The sequence below is a fragment of the Watersipora subatra genome, chromosome 7 (genome assembly GCF_963576615.1).
Source record: "Watersipora subatra chromosome 7, tzWatSuba1.1, whole genome shotgun sequence".
NCBI classification, from domain to species: domain Eukaryota; kingdom Metazoa; phylum Bryozoa; class Gymnolaemata; order Cheilostomatida; family Watersiporidae; genus Watersipora; species Watersipora subatra.
The window spans coordinates 35,980,445-35,998,227 of record NC_088714.1 but is presented as its reverse complement, the minus strand read 5'-3'; the positions used below and the strand labels follow the sequence as shown (position 1 = coordinate 35,998,227).

General features: G+C 37.1%; 2 protein-coding genes across 2 annotated transcripts; one reads left to right on the top strand and one right to left on the bottom strand.

Moving 5' to 3' along the window:
* LOC137400719 (salivary glue protein Sgs-3-like) lies at positions 1-618 on the top strand. Its single transcript, XM_068087053.1, has one exon. It carries the CDS (start codon positions 1-3, stop codon positions 616-618), a length of 618 nt encoding a protein of 205 aa, XP_067943154.1.
* Positions 619-16,062: 15,444 nt separating this feature from the next.
* LOC137400718 (uncharacterized PPE family protein PPE24-like) lies at positions 16,063-16,854 on the bottom strand. The gene has a single exon (XM_068087052.1). The coding sequence runs from the start codon at positions 16,852-16,854 to the stop codon at positions 16,063-16,065; it is 792 nt and encodes a 263-aa protein (XP_067943153.1).
* Positions 16,855-17,783: the final 929 nt, after the last annotated feature.

Genomic DNA, 17,783 nt, shown 5'->3' with positions numbered 1-17,783 from the left:
ATGGCACAACCTACCAAAAATCCTGCAGTACCAACCAAAAATCCTGCAGTACCAACCAAAAATCCTGCAGTACCAACCAAAAATCCTGCAGTACCAACCAAAAATCCTGCAGTACCAACCAAAAATCCTGCAGTACCAACCAAAAGTCCTGCAGTACCAACCAAAAAGCCTGTGGGTTCAACTAAGAAAATAGCAATACCAACCAAACGATCCACGGCTCCAAGCAAAAAATCAGCAACACCAACCAAACGATCGAAGCCACCAACTAAAAAATCCTTAAGCCCAAGTAAACGAACGGTAACACCAGCCAAAAAACCAGCATTACCAACTAGTCCCTCGACCAAGACAAGAGTGACAGTGACAAGGAAAGCAGGTACAACTAAAAAGACAACAGGAAAACCAGTGACAAGGAAAGCAGGTACAACTAAAAAGACAACAGGAAAACCAGTGACAAGGAAAGCAGGTACAACTAAAAAGACAACAGGAAAACCAGTGACAAGGAAAGCGAGTACAACGAAAAAGACAACAGGAAAACCAGTTCGAACCACACAAGGAGCAGCAACTGTAACAACAACTTTCACTCTTCTCATGGGATCTATTTTGATCCTCTACATATGACATTTGAGAGCGGCGTATAGCATCATATTTACTGACAATTTTCACCATACTTTTTAGCACACAACAGTATTAATAAATGGGCACTTCTCTACCGAGAAGCATACCATAGGAACCTCCCATGGTCAGAAAATATCATCACATTGTTATAGACACTAGTAGGTCTTAATGTTTGGCACTACTTTATGGAGGTGTTTCGAGTTGCACAAGCCTTGGTAAAGTAATTAATGTTTACAAAATTTTTAAAATAAATAAATTTTTACTGATTTTCATAAATTAATCTGAATCTATTTAAGTTGTTTTATGTACTATTAGCAATTTTAATGGTGATACATCAAGATTAGGGCTTTATGCACTCGAGTTATAACTATCATGTAAAATGTGTGTGCTATATATGGACTGATTTCAATAGAGAAACTAAACTGGAGTTAGTGAATTTGTAGCTATTTTTGTCACTATAAAATGAGGTTAAGTTGAATATTGTATGTGACTTGATAACAGAAAACAAGTCTTTAAAATGGTGACAAAAATAGCTACAAATGAACAATTCCAACAAAGGGTATTAAGGAATATATTGACTTGTAAATCATCGAATCATATTGGTATATGGTACATGCTGGTAGCCATTCAGGTGTTTGCTTATCACAGTGCAAATAATTTCTTAAATGGGTGGCCCTGATTCAAATTATCTCTAAGGTGATTCCATCTTATCAACTTTTAAATACAGGTTTGAGTTGAGCAATCGTGAAATATGAAAACAATATTTCTATTCTGGAGAATCTACAAGTGTGAGCTCTCAAACAACAAGGTGCACTCTAGTGGTTAAAATAATTCAGATAATACTGCTAAACAAAGTTATGGGCAAAGAGATAACAAGACAAAGGTCGGGTCTTTGCACAAACTATGGATAAGAAAAGAAACAAGTAGAGAGGGATGTAAATATCAGATAAGGCTTGACAAAGCAGGTGCTTCGAGTAAGATCAAATTGCATAAAAGTAGGTCATCAACTGGTGAGGAATCATCGCAAGACTGTTTCTGCACGTATTTAGCACTGACATGAGATTAATGTGCATATCGCATAATTTGGCTTTTTATTGTTAATGCTTTTTAATGGCTTCAAGAGTCACCAACAGCATTAGCATTAATCTTTACTATGATAGGAGCGGTGTTTGTCTGTCTGTCTGTCCATCTGTCTAATGCCACAGTTAGAGGCTGAGATTTGAACTTGTGACATCCAGTCTGGTAGCCCGACACTAACACCTCAGCTAATCATCCACCTTACAACCTTCTAGAATTATTGTGCACATATTTAATCTCTGCGCTTTATTGACACTCCTGATGATCTCTCATCGGTGCACTAGACTGCCAGGGTAGTAACAACATAATAATAATAATATTAGTAACGGTTTTAATTAAAAATAACAAACCAAATTTAAAATAGTTTTGAATGTCTCCTAAATATGTCACAATGTCTATGATGGCAATTACATACAAGGAAAGCACCAAGAAGAAAACATTATCATACAATGTGGGCTTGAGAATACTTTAAGTCATAGGCAGAATAGCCTTGACTAAACTTGAGAATACTTTAAGTCATAGGCAGAATAACCTTGACTAAACTTGAGAATACTTTAAGTCATAGGCAGAATAACCTTGACTAAACTTGAGAATACTTTAAGTCATAGGCAGAATAACCTTGACTTAACTTTTGTGCGCAAAAACATAGAGTTGTGTCTCTACAAACTAGCAACTGTTTAAGTTTCTGCCAAAGATTGTCGGCCCAAAATTTTTTTACTTGGATGATCTTTGACATTCCTATGAGTATGTCTATGAGTATGTCTATGAGTATGTTTATTAGTATGTTTATGAGTATGTTTATGAGTATGCTTATGAGTATGCTTATGAGTATGTATGTGAGTATTTATATGAGTATGTATATGAGTATGTTTATGAGTATGTCTACGAGTATGTCTATGGGTATGTCTATGAGTATGGCTATGAGTATGTTTATTAGTATGTTTATGAGTATGTTTATGAGTATGTCTACGAGTATGTCTATGAGTACGTCTATGAGGATGGCTATGAGTATGTCTATTAGTATGTTTATGAGTATGTTTATGAGTATGTATATGAGTATTTATATGAGTATGTCTATGAGTATATCTACAAGTATGTCTATGAGTATGTCTATGAGTATGTCTATGAGTATGTCTATGAGTATGGCTTAGCAAATACTCTAAGGAAAAATGGCAATTTACGCGCATGAGGCAGACAGTTTTCTATAAAATTAGCAATTGTATATATTATAACTATGCAATTTGGTTTCAATAGCACGATTTATTTGTATAAAAATCGTTATTATGGGTATCACAAAGTAAAAGAAAAAAAACTTACAACAAGTACAAATAATAAAAAAATTTTTTGGCTATTTAACAGTAAGAATTGCTTTCTCATTCATGCATTTCTAACATTTGATATACATGTATTTACATGGTTGGAGCAACCACAGACCTTTTTAGTATTAAAATGATACTACTTGCTCTGTAGGCCTGACATAAAATAATATTTGAACACCTATCAGTTACGCTTCTCAAGATATGTAGACTTTATTATTTAAAAAACTAGACCATCAACTTGAGCTCAGAAAGATTGGGTGAAGAACAAAAAGGCTTTTCACGTATTTACCAGAATTTTATGTTATTCATTCTGTTTTATGCTGCTTCAAGCTGATATCCCTTTGCGTCAAAGGTTGATAAGGTAAAATTATGTTATAAGGTTAGGCGACCTGATAAGTACAGTTACGATCAGCGTCTCAATGCCCGTAATGCTGTTTCGTGATAAAGATATTTGCTGTCTAAAATACTCATATCGTATCTCCAATCTGCCTGAACATTCATTAAATTTTTACTTGCGCCAAAAAGCCACTAAGCCTTATACCAGTCAACAGCACCTTGCCAATTTACTAGTAATAATAAAGTTCACATCTATCATGCCAGACTGTATCTGACCGGAGTTATCAGTACTTTTCTGTAGAGTTTGACAACTCCAGCACATACAGAAGACTTCTACAATGTAAATAATCTGTTCCAGGAACGTTTACATTATGGGAATTATACTCCACACAAACAGTAAACTACATGTAAATTGCTTAGTTCATTTCAACACCTTTCCAAACTCACCCTTTTGGCAAGACAAAAAAGAAAAACTAGACTTAACTTTTCAATTTGTTGGTTGTAACATAACTGCAGTATTTTTAGTTTGCATCGACACCTTTTTTCTCTGATCAACTCGACTGGTTTTATAGACTATGATTGCAATAATTTTACAACAAGTTGATGGGATAGGCCCATCTTCAAAATCTATTTACAACGATTTGTTTATTTTTTTGAGACAGCGAAGTCTATTCTGCAAAGTAAAACTAACAACAAATATTTTATACGTCTAAAATATAGCAAAACAAAAAATATTTTTTTACAGAAATAGCGGTGTCTACCTGTTCATCGCTTATCTGTACCCAGGGGTCAAGGTTAGGATAAAAGAGGACTTTTGACGGTACTCCGACTCATGACATTCAGATCGGTAGATCGACGCCGTAATACCTGTGCCAATTGATCGCATTTAGGAACAATTTTGCTGCTACCAATTTTTTGTTTTGTCCACACATCTGATGACCTATCACCATGAACTAAAATGACATGGAAGTTTTATGTATTTATAGATACAATGCTATATGTATGTTGTTTTGTTCTAACATGTGCGACGAAATATGTTACCATTCAATTTGAATTGGAGAAGTTGCCGCGACTTGACATGTTACGTTATATGGAATTTTTTATGTAATGCTAAAGGGAATTGGTTTAAATTCAGAGATTTTGCTCCAACATTCACGGAAAATAGCCAGCAAGCGTAGGCAGTGTCTTGTATAGAAGCGAGAAAATATTTGTATTATGATTAACACAATTGCAGTAACGATAACAACAATGTTATATAGGTACGACCGTAGTAATGCAATAAGAAAATGATACGTAGTAGTTGTGATAACGTCGGTGTAAGCTGTGTGATAAAAATCTAAAGTTACTCAAGAACGGCACTTTTCTGTATATCCAGTCTTGAGCTCTTCAGTCCGGGTGGATAAATGTAGATTAAATACGAGTGGATATCATGCGTTAAATAAGAGAGTAATGCGTAAAGAAATTGCCATCGCCAGATTAAAAATAATTATAAAAGGTACTTACGGCTATACTATTACAATAAAAATAATCAACTGATACTATATGATAGTCTAGGTTGAACAGCACCATCTAGCAGCCCTATCCTATCGTTACTACTACACAATTGTTCGTTAAAGGGCGATTTCTGGTAGACAGCCGCACAGTCTTTATCTATTTTACTGTTATCATCTTTAGCTCTCCAGGCAGATCCTCTATCGAAAGTTGTCCTATCTCTATAATTTCACTTCATCGCAAAGCAAAAACTTTGCATAAATTTTTGCATTATTTGAAATTTACATCATAGGAGGTATACGTGAGAGGAGCAACCACTGTACTGCATTTGTACTCTTCTAAAGATGAGGCGATTAGAAAGGAACATGGGCAATATTATAAGCCGCAATCTTAGAGAAACACGAAGAGTGAACACATGCTCTCTGGCATGCCTAGAAACCTAATGAGCCTTTAGGCTGGATCAGAGCCGTATAGCTTCACAGAGTCCCATGACCAACGGAAGCGTATATGAGAGCTAGTTAGTTGCCAAACAAACAGGCCACACCTGCTATATTTACATAAGTTATAATGGAAAGACCACAACATTAACAAAGAAAAGTAACCCCATTTGCAGTTGCTCTAAAATTGATTTTTGTATATATATATATATATATATATATATATATAATAAATAAGTGGTCAGGCCTACTGCTAACAGCACTCTACGCTCTAAAAAGTGCGGAGTGTTATAACTAACTAGAGTGTGGAATAGGTTAATTTTACTTATCTTTATTCCAGATTGATGTTTTATTCTGGGTGACCCCAGAATAAAACATCAATCTGGAATAAAGATAAGTAAAATTAACCTATTCCACACTCTAGTTAGTTATATATATATATATATATATATATATATATATATATATACCATTTGAAAAAGGACAAAATTCTCTACAATATGAGGTCAACCTATATAAATCTCAAGGTCAATATGAGGTCAACCTATATAAATCTCAAGGTCGGTGTGTATGTGTGTGTATACGTTCTTCGGTAAGTTTGGCTATAGTTATTAAAATATTGGAATGAAGAATCCTTATGACAAAAGATTTGATCTCGGAACCTCCCGTTTACCAGATGATACACTAAACCACTGAGATACATGAGATTATTAGATTCATAAAGCTATGGGTTACCCATCATGATTAAAGTTTGCTCTAATGGCTTTTATTATTAAATTATTAGCCTACTCAAATAAGCCAATGGCAATGTGTCAGGCTAATGGCAAGTGTTAGGCAAATACATTACCTGCCACTATTTTATAAGCCGTTTTAATACCCGTGCAGCATTGGACATTCCGCTAGTAATTTTATAATTTATTGTAAAAGAACCTTTTTGAAGCTCGAATTAAAGCACAAATCTTACCTAAATTGGCATAAGACTAAAATTCTGTTAGGTAGTCTCAGTAGCTTTTTACGCATGAACTGTAGACGTACCGAGACAAATTCTTTGCCAGACGATGCCCTAGTCAATGTTAGCCCATCATTTGAGGATGACAGTACATGGCACCCTGCGCAGAGTTCTAACAATGGTTAGTCAATGCTTCCGCTATTTTTGGCCTATGGATTGCTGCCTCGTAGGCACTTACAGCTACTTCCCATTGCATAAGCTCAGCAAAGAACTCATCGCTCACCTCAAAAAGGGCACCATCTTTAAATCTCCAGCTGGGTGAACTTTTATTGGTTGCGATGGCAGCTGTCTGCAACTCGGAGTTGGTCTGTGCAGGCCTTGGACAGTTGCAGCAGTTTCATCAACGATTGAATGCAGTATACGTTGAGGTAATAGAGGGACTGCTGGTCAGCTTCAAATAAAACAGCTTTGGTTCTGAATGCTAATGGAACCTGAACAGCAGTCTTCATCGACCGAAGGCATTAAATTAGCAGGCAGAAAGGCTTCTAAATACTGACATTCATCGATCGCATAGTCTCGAGTTTTGACTTCTTTTAAATACTCTGTATGCGATGCATACCGAGCGATGCATACCGAGCGATGCATACCGAGCGATGCATACCGAGCGATGCTTACCGAGCGATGCATACCGAGCGATGCATATCGAGCGATGCTTACCGAGCGATGCATACCGAGCGATGCATACCGAGCGATGCTTACCGAGCGATGCATACCGAGTTATGCATACCGAGCGATGCTTACCGAGCGATGCATACCGAGTGATGCATACCGAGCGATGCTCACCGAGCGATGCATACCGAGCGATGCTTACCGAGCGATGCATACCGAGCGATGCATACCGAGCGATGCATATGTTCTTCAAAGTATATTTAAAGCCGCACAGCAATGGTGCAGAGTTTTTTCTGCAAATAATAAAAAAGAATTTCTCCGCAGTTTTGTGTCAGCTGTGATGTTAACAGGAACAGCAACTTTCGGTGTCAGTTTAAGATCTTAATTTTCCTGGAATCTAATGAGATCCTCAATATCACCTACACTATAGTTTCACTTTATTCAATATCACCTACACTATAGTTTCATTTTATTCAATATCACCTACACTATAGCTTCACTTTATTCAATATCACCTGCACTATAGTTTCACTTTATTCAATATCACGTACACTATAGTTTCACTTTATTCAATATCACGTACACTATAGTTTCACTTTATTCAATATCACCTACACTATAGTTTCACTTTATTCAATATCACCTACACTATAGTTTCACTTTATTCAATATCACCTACACTACACTTTCACTTTATTCAATATCACCTACACTATAGCTTCACTTTATTCAATATCACCTACACTATAGTTTCACTTTATTCGCAGGCAGATTATGCTTGTTGATTGTGGTAGCAGAGATTGTTATTGCACTGTGATTGAGGAAAACATTGGCAAGGTTTTGGCGACATGAGACACATCAGCGGTGAACTCAGTATCTCTGCCTGTAATGGCTAATAGCAAATGCTAGAACAACTTAAGGCCTTTTGGTTGCCTTCTATCGGGGATGTTGACAAACTCTGTTGTCTCACCCTTAATGATATGTAACTGAAGAGAGTTGTAGAGTTTTGTCCAAAGACTCCAAACTGTCCGGAGACAGTTCGGAGTCACCAGGAAGATGAACAGTTTAATTACATCTGAATTACTTTACAGCTTCCTTCAGTTACATATCATCAAGGGTGAGACAACAGAGTTTGTCAACATCCCCGATAGAAGGCAACCAAAAGGCCTGAAGGCAACAAAAGTAACATACAGTATCCACATACATGTAGGTATACTAAAATGATCTCTGATGGCTGGGTACATTTTAACAAACAATATCAGATAGGAGCAAACACCATCAGTTCATACGTTCACAATAAACGAAAGTTTGACAACTTATTGCCAGAGACAACTAGAGTTATTCGCATTTCTATAGGTGATTCAATCATGACTGAATTCCTCTACAAATAGATAATGCTTCAGCTTCCATGTTTATAATAAGAATTTTTCTCTGGGCAAAGACTATTGTTTTGAAAACTTAACATACATGTACGTGTAGATACCTTTGGGCTCAAATATTCCAACACTGAAGGCAGCACACTGAGATAAATTTATATGTTGCACATGATGTTTTAGAGTTTGTATGGAAGGAAGAAAAAAGGCCATGGCTAGCAATTTTGTGTAGCCCATTGTTCAACATGCAAAGCGTAGTTTTAAAGACTTCTTAACAGTCTCCAGCTATCAAAAAAGACAGCAAGTGAAGTGTCGAGATAATGCTCACAATTGGTCCTTCTTAAATAACATGCGCATTTTTAGCTTGTGGTGAAGATTGGCTGCATCTTCCCTTCTTTCTTTCTGCGACTAAAACAAAAAGATTATGAACATAAACCAAGCACCAAGCAAACGGAAGTATTCTAGGATACACATTACAAAAATACATGCACGATTTAATGCGTAAAAACACCAACTGCAACAATAGGACCAAAATGGAAAAAAATGTTATTCATTAAAAAAATGGTAATATGTATATATAAAATATACAATTAGCTGATTTAGTTTTTTTGTGAAGGTCAATAATCTTGCGTTTGAGTTGATCAATCTCCGAATCACTGGGATCATAGACTAGACCTAGAAAAGAAAATGAACAATAACGAATAGGCATGAAGCTTCTTTATAAAAACATGAAATATTCAATTACTCAGCTTTTACTTTAAGTCCTTTGCTTCTCCTCCTTCTGTCTAAACATATGATCTTGGGCTGAGAAACCGATATAAAGACCAGCATTTTGTTCAGCACCTGCTGACCAGTAGGTGCTCAGCTGGCTCTGAGAAAGCTGGTAACTCATGTTTAAGGTAGATAAAAGGTTTTATGACAAAAACGTTACAGATGTTAGTATTTTATTAGCATTTTTGTTAGCAATGTTAGCTGTTGAGTGATATGTTAGCTGTTTGGTGATTTGTTAGCTGTTTGGTTATATGTTAGCTGTTGGGTGTTATGTTAGCTGTTGGGTGATATGTTAACTGTTGGGCGATATGTTAGCTGTTTGGTGATATGTTAGCTGTTGGGCGATATGTTAGCTGTTGGGTGATATGTTAGCTGTTGGGTGATATGTGAGCTGTTGGGCGATATGTTAGCTGTTGGGTGATATATAAGCTGTCTGGTGATATGTTAGCTGTTGGGCGATATGTTAACTGTTTGGTGATATGTTAGCTGTTGGGCGATATGTTAGCTGTTGGGTGATATGTTAGCTGTTGGGTGATATGTGAGCTGTTGGGCGATATGTTAGCTGTTGGGTGATATATTAGCTGTTGGGTGATATGTTAGCTGTTGGGTGATATATTAGCTGTTGGGTGATATGTTAACTGTCTGATGATATGTTAGCTGTTTGGGTGATATGTTAGCTGTTGGGTGATATGTTAGTTGTTGGGTGATATGTGAGCTGTTGGGTGATATGTTAGCTGTCTGGTGATATGTTAGCTGTTTGGTGATATGTTAGCTGTTGGGTGATATGTGAGCTGTTGGGCGATATGTTAGCTGTTGGGTGATATATTAGCTGTCTGGTGATATGTTAGCTGTTGGGCGATATGTTAACTGTTTGGTGATATGTTAGCTGTTGGGCGATATGTTAGCTGTTGGGTGATATGTTAGCTGTTGGGTGATATGTGAGCTGTTGGGCGATATGTTAGCTGTTGGGTGATATATTAGCTGTTGGGTGATATGTTAGCTGTTGGGTGATATATTAGCTGTTGGGTGATATGTTAACTGTCTGATGATATGTTAGCTGTTTGGGTGATATGTTAGCTGTTGGGTGATATGTTAGTTGTTGGGTGATATGTGAGCTGTTGGGTGATATGTTAGCTGTCTGGTGATATGTTAGCTGTTTGGTGATATGTTAGCTGTTGGGTGATATGTGAGCTGTTGGGCGATATGTTAGCTGTTGGGTGATATATTAGCTGTCTGGTGATATGTTAGCTGTTGGGCGATATGTTAACTGTTTGGTGATATGTTAGCTGTTGGGCGATATGTGAGCTGTTAGGTGATATGTTAGCTGTTGGGTGATATGTGAGCTGTTGGGCGATATGTTAGCTGTTGGGTGATATATTAGCTGTTGGGTGATATGTTAGCTGTTGGGTGATATATTAGCTGTTGGGTGATATGTTAACTGTCTGGTGATATGTTAGCTGTTTGGGTGATATGTTAGCTGTTGGGTGATATGTTAGCTGTTGGGTGATATGTTAGCTGTCTGGTGATATGTTAGCTGTTTGGTGATATGTTAGCTGTTGGGTGATATATTAGCTGTTTGGTGATATGTGAGCTGTTGGGTGATATGTTAGCTGTCTGGTGATATGTTAGCTGTTGGGCGATATGTTAGCTGTTGCGTGATATGTTAGCTGTTGCGTGATATGTTAGCTGTTTGGTGATATGTTAGCTGTTGGGTGATATGTTAGCTGTTTGGTGATATATTAGCTGTTTGGTGATATATTAGCTGTTTGGTGATATATTAGCTGTTGGGTGATATGTTAGCTGTTGGGTGATATGTTAGCTGTTGGGTGATATGTTAGCTGTTGGGTGATATGTTAGCTGTTTGGTGATATGTTAGCTGTTGGGCGATATGTTAGCTGTTGGGTGATATGTTAGCTGTTTGGTGATATGTTAGCTGTTGGGTGATATGTTAGCTGTTTGGTGATATATTAGCTGTTTGGTGATATATTAGCTGTTTGGTGATATATTAGCTGTTGGGTGATATGTTAGCTGTTTGGTGATATGTTAGCTGTTTGGTGATATGTTAGCTGTCTGGTTATATGTTAGCTGTCTGGTGATATATTAGCTGTTTGGTGATACGTTAGCTGTTGAGTGATATGTTAGCTGTTAGGTGATATGTTAGCTGTTTGGTGATATATTAGCTGTTGGGTGTTATGTTAGCTGTTGGGTGATATGTTAGCTGTTGGGTGATATATTAGCTGTTGGGTGATATGTTAGCTGTTGGGTGATATGTTAGCTGTTGGGTGATATGTTAGCTGTTGGGTGATATGTTAGCTGTCTGGTGATCTGTTAGCTGTCTGGTGATATGTTAGCTGTTGTGTGATGTGCTAGCTGTTGGGTGATGTGTTAGCTGTTGGGTGATACGTTAGCTGTTGGGTGATATGTTACCATGCATTTCAGGGTGCAGGAAGGTACAATACATGATAGTATTAATTGTGATTGTAGCAACAATCTATTGCTGAAACAGATGAATCACATGCAATATTACCTCTGCACACACTTTTGTATGCTGCTATCTACAACATGCACAGCAGTTACATACTTGAAATACCTACCAGTTTGTTGAATCGGCTGCATGCGTTTGTACATGTGCATGTATGTTATGTTTTATTGCATGTAATCTATAATGAAATGATAATGAAATTAACAAAATTACAGACAATAAAGCAAAAGAGACAGTCCGATAGTTTGAGACTAGTAACAGGACAGTTTGAGACTAGTAACAGGACAGTTTGAGACTAGTAACAGGACAGCCCGGCTGGTGGTTTACAAGAGAACAGAGACAGTTATGAGCGAGTACAAGTAACACTACCATAACTGGCTGCCCACAAGAGCTCCACAGTTTCACTTTATAACATTGGAAGCCAAGTCATAAAAGTCAAATAAATATTTACTGAATAATTTAGCTGCAGCAAACAACATAGGGCCTAAATAGCAAAACATGCCTAGACATGACCTTTACTAGTTTTAAAGTATTGTACTTTATAAGCATGGCTTGTCTTCTCTATCTCGCTTGTTCTACTCTCATTACCTCTCATTGTTTAAAGCTGATTTTTAATACCCTGGCAACGCAGGGCATCCAGCTAGTCACTAATATTACAGCACAATTACAACTAGTCACCAACAGCACAAAATTGCTACTAAATCACGATTATTATTGACCAACACCACCTAATATGAAAAAGACTAACTGGCTACAACTATTACTGATGGCTGAAGCAAACAACTATACAGAGTGTCAAGCACAAGGTATATCACCAATACTACAAGAGCCAGCTAGATATATGACTTGTTGGAACGAAGTAGCAGTCAGCACGCACCAGATCAGCAACCAGTCATCAGCGAGACAATTATTTCCAACACTTTATTTAGTATATTTAGATATAGCTTATAACATCATTTTTTTCTATAAAATGTTGTATTGTATAGCAGTAGAAAAATATAGCATACTTTTCATTGTTTAAGATATTGTATTTTATGTAAATAGATTGATGTGGCTGTAAAAATAATGGCATAACATGATAACATTTTTTCTTGCTTAATATAAGTTAGCTAACTAGTAGCGTCTTAGGAAGAGGATTACAGCAAAAAAAACGTGCTACGACTAATAGTTTTTGAGTTATGGCCAGTTTGGTACAATTTGTTACCAGACTTAAATAATTTTACGCGTGTCGTTGCAGAATTCCAACATCAGTAAGAAATGTTGGCTCACTGCAGTGACTCTGAAATGGATATTCCGCAAAGAATGACACAAAAACTGCAAGTAGAACACAACCAACCAATAACATTTGGCAATGACTCAAGACAAGGACAAGTATAAAAGAGAGGGAAATCAACGGAAAAGCAGCGAGCTAAGGAGGCATGCGCAGAGAGGAGGCGCACAGAGAGAGGAGCCAAAACAGTGGAAGACTAACAGAAGCCCAAGATAGCCAAGGAGCCGGGAGCAAACAGCTTGCCGAGGATCGACTCGTTTAGAAGGAAATACACAGTAAATACAACTCACCGAAAGAAGTGGCAAGCCAGGAAGCCATAGAGCCCTGAGAGAAAAGCGTTTATTCAGCCCCTGCTAATAGAAAGAGCTATCACTACACGCCTAATACATAGACACATACTCATTTAGCCTAGAAAGGCCACAACAAATAGGGCTAAGTATACAAGCATATTGTAACTTTTGCTTGGGCTAGTGAGTATTGACAGAATAATTGTTATTTTGACTTTTTGAAGAAAATAGAGTTTACCGACACTTGGAAATAAACCACTGGCGTGTTGTTATCCATTGTGTCCATTATAAAATAATTACCCACAGACAGTTCGAGGCCTCGCAATCCTAACACTACTTTTTGTGACCATGGATACTTGGGCTTATTATTGGCAACATTGCGATACTGTCAAAACACAATTTTAAGGAAAATTATAGCAGTGCCTATCTACATCAATTGATTTATTGGTTGAATTTTGCTTTATAGTAACTGTCTGATTTTTGTGAAGCAGAAGTGCCACTTTGTCTGCCGCCAAAATTTGTCTTGGAAGAAATTGAACTTAACGTCCAGCGGCTAACCATTACACAATAAAACCAAATAACCATTTACTATTTTCACTAAAAAAAAACACAAAAACAATACATCTTTATATTAACATTACAAAATTAAATAGTTAAATATATCATTATACATTATTACATACAAAAATAATACAAAATTTCTCGCTTGATAAAAGCCATCTCACAGGGTAAAGTGTGTTGCATGGCTTTAGATTTTAGATGCTCTTGGGTTGCTGCTTGTGTTGAACCTATTGACATTTTGAACACAGGCTATTTTCAAAGCACTGCCTCGTGGTAGACAGAGTTAAATTTCTCTATGCTAAAAGAAGTGCTTCATCGCGAGTTCAGACTCTAGCTGAAGCTAGTAACTATTCTTATACTAGTTAGGTATACATCTAGTTATAAATAAAGAGGCCATTTTAATACTCAGAGATTAAGAACACAAGGACTATATTAGAGCAGAGTAAGGAGACTGTTTATATTTTATCCACATAATGGAATGAAGATAGCCCGATATAAGTGTTGGTTTATGCTGGCATCTATGAAAATCTGATGAAATCAGTAAGTCATGTCGTTCTGTGTGAAGTGACAAACAGTTTTCTAACTTTCAAGTTTTTAACTTGAGTTTGACCCAAGACTAACTGTAAGTGGGTGCAGCCTGTCATCACCTAGTCTCTTTTATGCTGATATTCTGGGATTTAATATGGACTGACATTGGTCCTGATATCCTTCTGTAGAGATCGCCAATTATTAATTAATAGCTTGTGATTTCAGAAATGATGATCACCAGAGACTGCGAAACATCAAATGTAAAAATAGGTTGTCAAGGGAAAATAACTGCTAAATGGAAAACGATAACGTGCTTCTGCTCAAAAACTGGATGCGTTGAGGCTTTTCGCACATTATCATCAAACGGGTTGCTCGAAGAACTTCAAAAACTAGACAAAGGCCTAAGATGACAATTGCTCGGACGACAAAAAAAATCAACAGCAAGCAAAATGAGAACACAAACCACAGCTAAGAAAAAGAAGACCTGACGCAACATATCTGTGTGTGTCCACAATTGTTCTGACAACGACTTCTGTGTATATATCTATAGACAAATACATGTCATCAATGATCAACAAGAGATGGGTGAAACAGATGATCAACAAGAGGTGTGAAACAAATGCTTGTTGAAAGTTAAAAAGTCTAATGTTTTACCCACTCTACTCGGCTATCCCTCAGTTTGGCCTTTTTTGCTGTCAATTTCTTTTACTGTTTTGGCTTAAACAGGCTCTTGTTAGAACTCTCCAAAAATCCTATGCTTGCTATAATCGAATCTAAGAGAGCTGCCTTACTCTTGAGCTATATATCTACTGGATTATCCAGTGCGTCATGCATGGAAAGACCTAAAATCTAGGCGTAATGTAATATTCTCAGATTTGAAGTAACTGCCAGCGATTTGAAGTGATGATTCGGTAATGATTTTTTAGTCATCACCAAATTTTTCTCACTTGTTAAAGGTGATAAAAATGGCTAACATTAGACTAACAATATCTAGACCAGGCGTAACAAAATATCTCAAATTTAGATTAAGACTTTATTACGCCTAGGTTCGACAATTCGTAAAAATATATAAAGGATTATCAGTTAGAGATTTTTTGTACATATTTAGAGTTATCCTCTCTATAGTGATAATTATTATTAGCTTTAAACAAAAATTAATGAGATAAGAGAATATAATTATAAACATTCTGCAAAAAGTGTATTATAATTTTTATTACCTAAAGTATTAAAAATAAAATGTTGCAACAAGTCTTGACTGAAGAACTGTGCTTTGACAATAGACATTGCATAAATCTTAAAGCAAATTACTTTTATGTAAATATCAGTCTTTAACAAGGAGCCATTTTGCCGTGTGATTGTAAATAGTTTCAAAAGAGCTCTATTTAAAACTGCGAAACATCAAATGTAAAAATAGGTTGTCAAGGGAAAATAACTGCTAAATGGAAAACGATAACGTGCTTCTGCTCAAAAACTGGATGCGTTGAGGCTTTTCACACATTATCATCAAACGGGTTGCTCGAAGAACTTCAATAACTAGACAAAGGCCTAAGATGACAATTGCTCGGACGACAAAAAAAATCAACAGCAAGCAAAATGAGAACACAAACCACAGCAAAGAAAAAGAAGACCTGACGCAACATATCTGTGTGTGTCCACAATTGTTCTGACAACGACTTCTGTGTATGTATCTATAGACAAATACATGTCATCAATGATCAACAAGAGATGGGTGAAACAGATGATCAACAAGAGGTGTGAAACAAATGCTTGTTGAAAGTTAACAAGTCTAATGTTTTACCCACTCTACTCGGCTATCCCTCAGTTTGGCCTTTTTTGCTGTCAATTTCTTTTACTGTTTTGGCTTAAACAGGCTCTTGTTAGAACTCTCCAAAAATCGTTAAAAGGATCGTGTAGGGAAAGCATGTGTAGGGAAGGCATGTTTAGGAAGGCATGTGTAGGGAAGGCATGTGTAGGGAAGGCATGTGTAGGGAAGGCATGTGTAGGGAAGGCATGTGAAGGGAAAGGATGTGTAGGGAAGGCATGTGTAGGGAAGGCATGTGTAGTGAAGGCATGTGAAGGGAAAGCATGTGTAGGGAAGGCATGTGTAGGGAAGGCATTTGTAGGGAAGGCATTTGTATAGGGAAGGCATGTGTAGGGAAGGCATGTATAGGTAAGGCATGTGTAGGGAAGGCATGTATAGGGAAGGCATGTGTACGGAAGGCATGTGTAGGGAAGGCATTTGTAGGGAAGGCATGTTTAGGGAAGGCATGTGTAGGGAAGGCATGTGTAGGTAAGGCATGCGTAGGGAAGGCATGTGTAGGTAAGGCATGTGTAGGGAAGGCATGTTTAGGGAAGGCATGTGTAGGGAAGGCATGTGTAGGGAAGGCATGTGTAGGGAAGGCATTTGTAGGGAAGGCATGTGTAGGTAAAGCATGTGTAGGTAAGGCATGTGTAGGGAAGGCATGTGTAGGGAAGGCATCTGTAGGGAAGGCATCTGTAGGGAAAGCATGTGTAGGGAAGGCATGTGTAAGGAAGGCATGTGTAGGGAAGGCATCTGTAGGGAAGGCATCTGTAGGGAAAGCATGTGTAGGGAAGGCATGTGTAAGGAAGGCATGTGTAGGGAAGGCATCTGTAGGGAAGGCATCTGTAGGGAAGGCATCTGTAGGGAAGGCATCTGTAGGGAAGGCATGTGTAGGGAATCTAAAAGCACCTTTAAACGATCTGTACTGGCTTCAGAAGTATTTGCTCACAAAAGCGTTTCATGTTATTAAAAAAAAACAGATGCGTAAATATGACTTCTGTTGGTAATGATTCTTTCAGAGGTTATGTTCCCTTGTGAGAATATAGCTTCCACAGTAACCATATCAACAGTAGAATTACCTATGCTCACCTGTCAAATCTATCTAATTGTTATTTTGACTTTTTGAAGAAAATAGAGTTTAACGACACTTGGAAATAAACCACTGGCGTGTTGTTATCCATTGTGTCCATTATAAAATAATTACCCACAGACAGTTCGAGGCCTCGCAATCCTAACACTACTCTTTGTGACCATGGATACTTGGGCTTATTATTGGCAACATTGCGATACTGTCAAAACACAATTTTAACTTGTGTTTTAGCTTAAACTTTGACATTTAAGCTGATGATGCCAGAAAACTCATTTTTGAACTCATCTGTTAATGAAGTTCACTGTTTAAGCATAAATATAACAAACACTCGCTACGCCAAAGATGGTAACTATGGTGACAAATCTATTTAAGTAACAAAACCTACCAAGCTTCTTACAGCCTAAAAATGGAGAAAAATCTCTTTTTTATTAAACGAAATATAAAACTAATACAAATGAATGCAAATTGAAATAGTTAATGAAAGCATCTTGTTCAAGGTAGCATCACTAAGTAAATTGAATTCTCCATGCCAAAAGCCCATGACTCTCGAGCTCCTCGCTGGCAAGCTAATTATTGTAACTCCAATCACAAATTATCCTATAGCTAAGAATTTGGTAAAAAAAACTGGTTGTTTATGTGGATATCAATGTCTATGTAAATGATTAGGTATGTATGGATGTAAAAGCTTTTATCTATGTAAATGTCTATATAAATTTCATTTCAATGA